The 11,246-nt window shown below is 50.6% G+C and overlaps 2 protein-coding genes across 2 annotated transcripts; both read right to left on the bottom strand.

Annotated features, from left to right (window-relative positions):
* Positions 1 to 201: 201 nt before the first annotated feature.
* LOC123397939 (cytosolic sulfotransferase 7-like) lies at positions 202 to 1,770 on the bottom strand. The gene has a single exon (XM_045092451.1). It carries the CDS (start codon positions 1,618 to 1,620, stop codon positions 397 to 399), a length of 1,224 nt encoding a protein of 407 aa, XP_044948386.1. The 5' UTR covers positions 1,621 to 1,770; the 3' UTR covers positions 202 to 396.
* Positions 1,771 to 2,405: 635 nt separating this feature from the next.
* On the bottom strand, positions 2,406 to 9,177 carry LOC123451921 (ent-isokaurene C2/C3-hydroxylase-like). Its single transcript, XM_045128478.1, has 3 exons — positions 8,203 to 9,177; positions 5,616 to 6,288; positions 2,406 to 2,574 (listed from the first exon to the last, which is right to left on the bottom strand). The coding sequence occupies exons 1-2, from the start codon at positions 9,115 to 9,117 to the stop codon at positions 5,656 to 5,658; spliced, it is 1,548 nt and encodes a 515-aa protein (XP_044984413.1). The 5' UTR covers positions 9,118 to 9,177; the 3' UTR covers positions 2,406 to 2,574; positions 5,616 to 5,655.
* Between the last annotated feature and the right edge of the window lie 2,069 nt (positions 9,178 to 11,246).

Below are 11,246 nucleotides of genomic sequence, written 5' to 3' on the forward strand. Positions count from 1 at the left end.
GCAGCCGGCAGCCGGATATGTCTTCAGCCAGCCGCAGCAGTCGGACAGATCTTCAATCGGACGGTCTTCTGTCTTCACTTCTTCGATTGTCTTTGTTGATTGACGGGATATGGCGTATCCGGAAAAATTCTTCCTATGTTTTAAAACGTTGTATTGTTTTTTTTTAGCCTACACGGGTCATCCCCGACAGTCGTGGCAATGTACTAGCAATTCAAGACATTTGCATTATGGCAACAATACATAATAAGTACTAGAGTACTGTAGATCACACCCGATCCAACTCAAACTGCAGAAAACAGAACACTATAGTCTGGCTTGATTTAATCTACAAGGAAACCCGACGTGCATTGATATATGCCATCGTGTTATTAAAAAAATATAGGGTGGTCGAACGATCTACGGTGCTCCGGCGCCCGCGCCGGCCCCGTGGTGCTCCGCCGCCTGGCCTGAGTCGGCGAACGAAAACCCCGTGCCACGCAGGGCGTCCTCGACGATGCCATCCAGCCTCGCCGCCATCTCCGGCGTCATGTGGTTGCGCCAGTCGCCGGCCACACCCTTCCGGAAGAAGGCGTCGTTGGCCACGGCCAGCGCGGGCGCGCCGTTCCTGTTCACCTCCAGGTTACTCAGCTTCTCCAGGCTGCACAGCTCCAGGACGGCGCCCACCACGCCCGCCTCCTCCTCCGCCGCCGTGAAGGGGCACCTCATGAACTCCGCCAGCCTCCGGACGCTCCCTGCCGTGTCCCGCAGCATCTCCTCGTACCTGAGGAAGAGCACCGTGTCCGGGTGCCTCTCGCTCGCCTCCCAGTACCTGGCGGCGTGCCGCCAAGCCGGCCCGTACCCGTTGCGGCCCTCGCAGAACACCTGGAAGAGCTCCTGGAAATCGAGGTCGCCGGCGATGTCGGGGGCGCAGCACTTGCGGATGAACCAGTACCAGGACACCATCACGTCCTTGGGGTCCCGGCACAGGTACACGACGCGGCATCCGGCGGTGACGCGCTCCGGCAGCTGGGAGTAGGCCCAGTGCGTGCCGAAGACGCGCGGCGGGGACGGGTAGGCGGCGAGGACCTCCCGCGCGTCTTCGACGGGGCGGCCGAAGATGGTGTCGAGGAACATGACACAGCCGTGCGGGTTGTTGCGCAGGAGCGGGTGGTCGAGCGACGATGGCGGGTGCGCGGCGCGGTGCGCGGTGGCGAAGGCGAGGGCCTTGAGCCACGTGGTACCGGACTTGGGGCAGGTGGCCAGGAGCACGTCCGTGGCGCCAGGGGCCGGCTCGAAGTGGTCGTTGAAGGCGGCGACCGCCGGCAGGAATCGCTCGGCCATCCAGTACCCGCGGTACCGGCGGAGCGCGAACGGCGGCCACCGCGTCTCCAGCGGCAGCGCCGGGATGAGCTCAGCCACGTTGTGCATGTGTAGCCTGGGATGCTCGTGCTCCTCGTCGTCGTCGTCGGCGGCGGCGGTCGGCGCCAGTGCCGATGATGTCTCTTCTTTGGCCGTAGTGCTCTGCTGTTGCACATCCATCGGGAGCGCTGTAGGCGGGTGGGAGTTGAGACGAAGATCAATAGTGATATGCAGTGGGGTTTGGTCGGGGATTGGACGTGGCGATCGACCGACCGAAGACATGGGCCTGTTTGAATATTCTAACTTGGCTAGAGGTTAGAGTTTGGTTAGGAATGGTGTTTGAACGAAAGAGTTATTTTGATAATAAATACATTTTTTAGTTATTTGACTCTTTTAACCAGGATTTGTTGTGGCCGGCTTTTGTGTGGCCTTCTTCCACTCACAAATGAAATAAAACCAGGATTTGTTGTGCTGCCTCCGTCCATCGCAGGGTGGCAAGCGGGACAGGGCCGGCGGTGGCAGGTGGGACGGGGCCGGCGGTGGCAGTCGACGAGGCCGGCGGTGGTTGTCGCGAGCGAACGGGCGGGCGGGTTGGTGCGGGGAGTTGGAGGAGGATGGGGGCGGCGAACTACGGCGGCCGGCGGTAGCGAGCGCGGCCGACGGGGGCGAGCATGGCTGGCGGTGGCGAGCGCGGCCGGGCGATGAGGCTGGATGCAGGAGGATGAAGAGATGAAAAGGATAAGATGCAGGAGGTGGAGAGGATCCGATGTGGGTCAGAATAGAATTTATTTTGTGGGTCCACCACAACTAGCTCCAATTAGCACCTCTTCTCAGAGATATTTTTTTGATGGGTTAGTTTCCATCTAACCCAAACTAGCATATGTGCTTGGATACTTTGAGGGTTAGTTCAGCTTCCACTAGTACAAACTAGCTCTAGCACAGGAATCCAAACAGGACCATGACATGGTACAGTAGGTAGTTGCGCGGTCACACTGCAAGTGGGACAGTAAGTCGTAGGTCGGGCCCACCCCACATACGCCAAAGAAGATTTTTTAATACAATATGTATAATCGCTCATACACGCATCTTTATATATGTACCCAGATACACCTTATTTATAAACATCTTTAAAAAACTGAATCGATATGTATTATTCTAAAGTTGATAAAATCGTCACATACATCTTTATAATCGAAGAAAACATCCCCTCTTACTCAACGTACATCGTTAGAACACCTGGAATAAATACAAAAAATGAATAATAAATTAAATCTAAGACTTAAACTCATCATTAAACTCCGATAAATAAAACATATTATTGTTTTTCTAATCATCCAATCAACATATGCTCATTTATTTAGTTGGTTGTCTGTCAAGCCCACATATTATTAAGTGGGAAATACTTCCTCCTTTCTTAAAGATTTGGTTTTTTAGATTTTTTACTATAAACTATATATGGATATATATATACATAATTTAAAATGTAGATTTTTTTATTTTACTTTATACGTAATTCATAATTGAATTTTTTAAAAGATAAATGTTTAGGAACGGAAGGAGTGTGTGTTATGTAGGATACACATTAAACTTATACTCATTTATTCTGATGTGATACTAAAACAGTGATTCAATTGTCATATTGGATGGTACTGATTCATTCCACTGCTGGTGGATGAAGCAAATAGAGCATATGAGCTTCTTCAAACTAGGCACTTCTTCGATGCCAAAGGTGGTGGCTCTCTTCGGTTACAGCAATAACGAAAACAAAACAATTGAACCAACGAAACGGCGGTTCTAGTAGAGCCTTCGCAAATACATATGTCATTTGATCCGGGGGGATATAAAGCGAGCTTCAAATGCCTTGTTCGTCACACACTAACAGGAGAAATGAAAATCAACTTCTATCTACCATGCTCACACTTATAAATTGTATTAGCATTCGAGGGAGTCGTTGTCATAAGAGCATCTCCAGCCGCGTCCTCAACAAGCCCATCCAGGCCATTTTTTCGTCGGCAAAGAAATAACGGCCCAGTCGCGCCCCGAAGAGTCCATTTTTTTTACCGGTTACGGTCAAAATTGGCCCCGATAGTCCCAGATCGAACCCAACGCGCTGGGGGCGTCGGGGGCGCCAGCGGAAACATTTTTGACGCGAAAAGGCCGTGGACCCGCCGAGTCAGGGCTAGCGTGGTCGTCGTCCTCATCGCATCGTTTCCTGTGGGAATCAATGCGAAGGTTGTGCCGTCGGTCAGCCTTCCATTGATTCACGGCCGATGCAGTGAAGGCGCAACGACGCACGTCCCGTCCGTTCGTGCCACGCGTTCACACGGTGCCGCTCCGCGTGCCCGCCCGCTCGCGGCTATATAAGGTGCCCTCTCCCACCGGCGGCCACACACCTCTCCCAGAATCTCGCTGCCAACGCGCTCCTCCTTCATCACCGGCGCCTCTTCTCCCTCTTTCTCCCCAAAAATGGTCGAATGCTTCCTCGACGATGGAGCGACAATCATTGGATTTGGCCGTCGTCATCTCCACGAGGACGAGGCTCGCCTTCTCTACGAGGTGGACTACCCGGCGCCATCGGAAATGCGAGTTCCGGGATCGTGGAGGCTGAGCATCGGCGGAGTCCCGGTTTCATCGCCGTCCTCTAGAGATGACCGGTGGGCGGAGATCACGCGCATCCGATCGTCGCTGCGAGAGAGCTCGCGGAACCTGCCGAGATACGCCCCAACAGCAACACGTTATGGACGGCATACTTCGAACGGCGGCACGCCGACCAGGTCACCGCCACCAACAGGGTCGAACCACACGGCCTCCACAACTCCGAGGAGCGCCACCAATGGTGGGGTGTCCCCGGACGCACATTGGAGGCCGTCCTCGAGCACATAGAGGCCGACAACTTGTCGTGGTTCGAGTACCCACCGCCACCCGCCTTCTCCCACCGCTGCGGCAACTCCTGGACACCGAGGCGCATGAAGATGGTGTCGTCCTCCTCGTCCGACTCCCGCTCCCTCTCCGTCGGGTCACCGGCGCTCCTCCCTGTCAAACCGGAGCTGCAGGAGACACCGCTGGGGTGGCGCACGCGCAACCGCGGCATCGTCATCAACGAGCTCAATGCCGCGTCCCGCCTCGTCAAGCCAATGACGGAGCCGGGGCTCCTCCCCGTCAAGCAGGAGCACCTGACCATGGCTGCCGATGATGAGACTGCCCTCAAATGGGACAACTACATCCGGGAGGAGATGGAGCGCCAGCGCCGCGCCCTTGAAGAGATCGCCGCCCGACGTCGCGCCCACGAGGAGGACGGCGTCGTCATCCTCGATGACAACGACGAGGAGGTGCCCGGGCCTTGCAACCACGTTCGCCAGGCCGACCCAGGGCAGGGGTGCAGCAAGGACGACGACGGAGCGCAGGACGATGACGGCAACGACGACGATAATGACTACATCAACTTCTACAAGCTTCTTCTCGACATGTAGAAGGCGGCGGCATCGGGCGGCAACGGCGGACGGTGGTGATGTAGTTTCCATTTAGGGTTTAATTATGTTTTTATTTCACTTTTATACAAATTTCAATAAAAAAAAACTAGGAATTTCCTTTGAATTTGGGTCTTTTTGGTCGAATTTGAGCTGAGTTTGTTTTTTCCAAAAATCAGTTGGGGCGACCTTTGGAGGGGCACTAGGAACCCAAGCCCCTCCACACCGATTTTTTCACTGACGCGCCCTCACACGGCGCTATTTTACGCCCCGGTTGGAGATGCTCCTATATTGGACCAGACAATTGATTTGGTGCTCTCTTCACACCAATGGAGTTCTTTGCCTTAAGCCTAGGTGTGGTGGCTGAAATTCGAGCCCACCCCAAAACTAGCATGTATGTCACCCAAAATCTTCTGACTTAAGGCACAGGATCTATTCCCCTCTTTGGTTCTAGGAAACGACATTCGTGACACCTTATATGTGTGTATCCAGTAATAGGTAAATTGCTTAAGGCACATATGTTTCATATCTCCAAACCATATGTGCTTAAAGAAATCCAACAAGTTATAAAGGTAAATCACATAGTTAAATTAATAGTCATTGTATTATTTAAAAGCTCATAAACTATACCTAACTACACAAGCATGTTCTATATGATCGTACTACATAATATATTCTATCATGCACATTACAATACCAGAATGGTTTAGTAAATGCAATACATAATGTTTGCAATGAACTTTTCTTATTCTATTGCATAAAGATACAACCATTCACAACAATAATGATATGTGCTAAAGGTGAAGGTACCTGAACATGCATTTCCATGTGAATACACAAGCTCCCCGCATCACTTGTATGGCATAGCATTGGACCACACATGTGTAATAGGTTTAAGTTGCAAGTCATATCTCCTGCTTACCGTAAGGCCAAACTTCTCAGACATGTCGAATGAAGAAAGTTTATCCCCGTCGGGGAGCATCCACTCGAAGTGATATAGAAAATTTGCTAATACCATCTCGGTGACTGACGAGCTAAAATGAATCCCAGGACATTGTCGCCGCCCAGTCCCGAAGGGAATGAACTCAAAGTATGTCCCCTTGTAGTTTACGTTGCTGTTCTCAAATCTCTCTGGCCTAAACTCTTTAGGATTGTCCCAATGTTTATCATCTTGAGAAATTGCAAAAACATTAATGAACACATTGGTGCCTTTAGGTATGTCGTAACCCATAAGTGTACAATCATCTCTGGCCATGCGGTGGACTAGAGGACCAGGCGGATGCAACCTAAGGACCTCATTGATGACCATCCGCATATAGTGGAGTTCAGAGAGGTCACTGTTAGTAATGACAACACGGTCTGCACCAAGTACCTCACGTACTTCTTGTTGTGCTCTAGCCATAGTGTCAGGATTGTGCATAAGCTCTGACATGGCCCATGACAAAACAGATCCTATGGTTTCCGTAGCACCTGCAAATACATCCTGTAAATGAAAGTAGTGGAAATTAAGTACAATTAAACATTTATATGTACACATATAGAATATTACAAACACAAGAATTTTTCAAAATAAAACGCTACGTAAGAACATAGGAATGAATGCAACTACTAATTAACTTTTTTTAATCTTTCATGAACAATATCATAACTTGTTTTTGTATGATGTAGAAATTTTGTACTCCCTCCGTTTCAAATTAAGTGACTCAATTTTATACTAACTTTGCATTAAAATTAGTATAAAATTAAGTCACTTATTTTGAGATAGAGAGAGTATGATGTAGACATCACTGGTGATTAATTAACCCGTGTTCTATGAACATAGTACAAATGTGATATGTTTCTTATGAACCTGATACCATATTAATGCATCAAATATATTGAATACATCTATCAACTTTAACATCACACCATTAGGGAAGTATTACATAACAAAATAAAGCATGTACTAATATTACATAAACACGAACCAATGACAAACTGGTGTGGCAATAAATTTGCATGTGCAACAGTGTGGGCCATCTTCAATTTCATTTCATGCATTTGGCAATGAAAGTGCGTCTAGGTCCCTGGATTTTGGTTGATAACTCGCAAGATAGTTAAGAAACTAGTGATTTTGTTAAGTATTATACGGTTTTAGTCTCTTTGCTAGTTGCAAAGCATCTTTTGTGACCCTTAAGGCCTCCTTTGGTTCAAAGGAATTTTCTAGAAAAAATACATTAGAACCATTTGGTTTGTACGAATAGATTCCTATTCCTATGTAGGATAGGAACCGATCCTTCATATTTCAAAGGAAAAAAATATTAGTCTAGACTCAATAAAAAAGTTCATATCCTATTAATTGACATCGCTTTTCTTATAGGATTTGAGATGCATGTCATCTCATTTTATATGGTTTTTCTATTCCTATGATATCCTAAAGGCTAAAACCAAAAAAAATCCCAAGACCAGCTTATAGTTTACAAATTTCCATATGTTTTTAGTGGATCAATTTCCACATTGAGTCTTAAGAACAACCGAACTATCAAAAGGGGCGCTTGGATTTAAACCGGCGATGATTCATATTTCATAATATTGAATCAATCCCTCAAGCCTTGCATAAAAAACAAAGCTCTCACTTCTCCGCGCTTTAAATTATACATCTCCGGAGCTAGCTGGTACCTCTGAACTTAAGTGCACGTCCAGAATTGTTGGCAAAAATGCTAGACCTACGAAACCTATTACGAAAATGCTACGAAAGCTTCCTTCAAAACCTATCGCCCCCCTGATTTCAACAGGGGTGGGTCCCACTTGTTCTCTTATCTCCAATAAAAAAAGGCCAACTGGCTAATCCTTCGTAACTTTACGTAGTTTTCCTTAGGTGTAGCATTGCTGAATTGTTGGGTATCCCTCGACCATAATGCTAGACATACAAAAACTTGCAAAGGTTTGCTTAACCTTTCAAACTAACTCTTCTCTCCCCCCTGATTTTCAGTGGGGGTGGGACCCTCATCCCTCAATTATCAATCACAATCTTACACATCAGTTTGTACGTAAAATCTTTACGTAAGCCTTTGTAGGTGTAGCATTACTCTTGCTCGACCATACTAGGCCCACCGGCGTTCCCGCTATGCCAGGACCCAAAGATTTTCATGTGGCAGCGAGGCAGAAGAAGGTGGACGACAAAGATAGACGATGGTTTGGGTTGGATGACAACCGGAATCTTTTCATTCTGCGCTACCTACTGAGTATTTTTAGCCTAACTTTGATCATCAATTTAATCATACAATAAAGCTAATCACCAGTCAAAACAGCGGTCAAAACTACGCTAAATGAGATATGGTGTTGTGAATATACTATACAAACAAATATTGTAAAAAACAGTTAAATACTTGAATTTGAAACTAAGAGATATACTCACAAACAGGAAGGCGCCTATTGTCTCCGTGGTTAGAGGAAACTCCAACGAGTCTTCCTGCTGCAGCCTGAGCAGCACGTCCAGCAGGTCGTCGTCGTAGGTGCCGGAAGCGCCGACGCCGGCGGCTCTTGTGTCCTTGCGCCCCTCGATGACCTTGGCGATGATGCGCTGGGTGCGGCCGTAGCTTCTTCTCATCCGGCTCTCGTCGCCGCTCAGCCACCTGACCAACCTGGACGACGGGAAGAGGTCGACGAGGCAGAAGGCGCCCAGCAGCTCAAACGCCTTGTGCAGCTCACCGAGGTACTCGTCCTGCTGCTCGAACCTGCCGCCGAAGACCGCCCTCGTCACCACGTCGTTGCTGAGCGCCATCACCTTCTGCGTGACGTTGACGGTGGCGGCGCCGGCGGCGGAGGCGGTGATGGAGCGGAGGAGCCTGCCCGTCTCCTCGGCCCTGATGCCCTCCATGCGGTTCACCTGCGTGGAGCCGAGGAGCTCCATGACGCACACCTTGCGCATCTGGCGCCAGTGGTCGCCGTAGGGGGCGAAGATGATGCCCCTGCCGCCGCACCCGGCGATGTCCACCGTGGCGCTGCTCGGCCGGTCCGCGAACACGGGGTCGTTGGTCTTCATCACCAGCGCCGCCGCCTCGGCGCTGGAGACCACCACGGCGGGGACCTCCCCGAGCCTGAGGAGCATCAGAGGCCCGTGCCGGCGGCACAGCTCCGTGATCTTCCGGTGCGGGACGCCGCCGCCGACGAGGTGGTGCAGGCTGCCGATGACAGGGAGAGTCCATGGCCCCGGGGGCAGCTTGTGCTTCCGTGGCTTTCTCTTGCCGCCGGCGAGCCTGAGACACCAGAGGGCGAGTGGGGTGCATAGTGCTATGAAGCACAAGCTCAGCCACCCATCCATGCTAGGCATCCAGCAGCTTGTGGGCAAGTGGAGAGGGGCGATCAATCAGTTGCCTTGATGATTGCAGAGACAGTACATATATATATGCATCTACTATTGCATTGACGGCCTCAAAATTGTAGCCTAGCGTTAACATCTTCCTTTGAAAAAAAACACGTGCTTTTAAATCCAATATATAATTTGATCCAATCAAATTTGGTCGGTGATGATGTCTGCATTTGTTGAATTTGATCCTGGCCGCCCAGCCACATGTTCTAAGATAGTGGGCGACTAGCTACCTAATTGGCGTTTTCTTTTGTCTGGATTCTGGACGATAGCATCGGCCAAGCCAAATCTGCCCAAACAGGCCGTGCCTGACCGGCCCAACAACTTGCAGGCCATGCACGATACGGGCCCGATCCGGCACAGGCTAATCGTGCCGGTCAGGCACGAGCACACCGTGGGTCGTGCCCGGGCCGTCACCCCGAGTCCGCGTGCCAGCACGGCACGACACGATTAACGTGGGCCGGCCCGTGGCACGGCACGGCACACTTGGCACGGCACGGTATGATGGCATGGGAGCCTCGAGCGATGGAGGAGCGGGGCGGGGCGGGCCAGGGCGCCAGCTGGCTGGGGTGGGGGCGTGGGAGTGGCGGGACTAGCCATTGGAGCGCGGGAGAGCAGGGATTAGGAGGAATTAGGAATAGGATTAGATGGGTTTAGGAGAGATTTTTAATACATAATTCATATTTTCAAAAATGTGACCGTTGGAGGGTCAAATTAGTCAGAAAATTGAATTTTCCCCTTATAAATAGGGCTGCATAGCCCACATATTTTACACACTCAAACATGGACAACCAAGACAATACTACCTTCACAATAGCCGATTTTGGTCTTGATGACTTTGGCATCTTCCCCCCGAGCTCCGATCACATTACCATGCCTCCACCCATGCAACCACCCTATACCGATCATCCCTCTCTCGAGGCCCTTCCCGATACCCAACCCGATGGTCAAGGCAATTCTAGTAGTGGGACGGGTTCCTCCACCAGCATGGGTATGAGAAGAACTCGTCGTAGAAGCTCCGAGGTGTGGGAATTTTTCGATGAAGAAATATCCATGGTGGGCGGCGTGCGGAAGGTGACTGCACGGTGCAAAAGGTGCCAGAAGGAGCTAACCGGAGAAGCAAAGGGAGGAACCGGGCACCTAAAGAGGCATTTGGATTCCCACAAGAAGGCGGATGCAATGAGCGCGTCGAGCTCGGCCGTGCAAACTCATCTCAAGTTCAACACCGACGGTACGGTAAGCAATTTCGTTTACGATCCTCAACGAGCGAGAGAAGGTCTATGCCGTTTTATTGCTTCGAATGATTTACCACTTGGTATTGGTGAATCTGACGGTTTTGTAGAATCTATTCAATCTTGTCATAATCCTAATTATAGAGCAGTTTCTAGACAAACTACAAGTAGGGATCTTAAAAAGCTTTACGAGACTGGTAAAGATAAAATAAAAGATGAATTTTCTGTTGGGTAACGTAGCATAAATTCAAAATTTTCCTACGCATGTTCAGATCTTCCTATGGAGAGACCAGCAACGAGAGAGGGGTAAGAGCATCTTCATACCTTTGAAGATCACTAAGCGGAAGCGTTGCTAGAACGCGGTTGATGTAGTCGTACTCGCGGCGATTCCGATCTAGTGCCGAACAACGGCACCTCCGCGTTCAACACACGTGCAGCCCGGTGACGTCTCCCACACCTTGATCCAGCAAGGAGGAGGGAGAGGTTGGGGAAGAAGTCCAGCAACACGACGGCGTGGTGTCGGTGGAGAGACGAGGTCTCCCGGCAGGGCTTCGCCAAGCGCCGACAGAGAGGAGGAGGGAGAGGAGCAGGGCTGCGCCGAGAGAGAGATGAAACCGTGTCCCAAACAGCCCCGAACCCTCATCTATATATAGGGGGAGAGGGAGGGGGCGCAGCCCCTAGGGTTCCCACCCCCAAGGGGTGCGGCAGCTCCAGATGGGAGAGGGGGCGGCGGCCAGGGCAGGGAGGAGGGGTGGCGCACCCCTCTGGTGGGCCTTAGGCCCACCTATGCCAGGGTTCCCCCCTTCCCCCTTTTCTCTGGTGCGCATGGGCTGGGTGGGGGCGCACCAGCCCACCTAGGGG

The sequence above is a fragment of the Hordeum vulgare genome, chromosome 5H (genome assembly GCF_904849725.1).
Source record: "Hordeum vulgare subsp. vulgare chromosome 5H, MorexV3_pseudomolecules_assembly, whole genome shotgun sequence".
Lineage (NCBI taxonomy): Eukaryota > Viridiplantae > Streptophyta > Magnoliopsida > Poales > Poaceae > Hordeum > Hordeum vulgare.

What these genes read in the sequence shown, in the direction of transcription:
- LOC123397939 (XM_045092451.1), bottom strand. Translation starts at nt 1,620, where the DNA reads ATGTCTTCGGTCGGTCGATCGCCACGTCCAATCCCCGACCAAACCCCA.
- LOC123451921 (XM_045128478.1), bottom strand. Translation starts at nt 9,117, where the DNA reads ATGCCTAGCATGGATGGGTGGCTGAGCTTGTGCTTCATAGCACTATGC. An exon ending in CAATAGGCGCCTTCCTGTTT is followed by an intron (nt 6,289 to 8,202) that starts GTGAGTATATCT and finishes TTTCATTTACAG; the next exon opens with GATGTATTTGCAGGTGCTAC.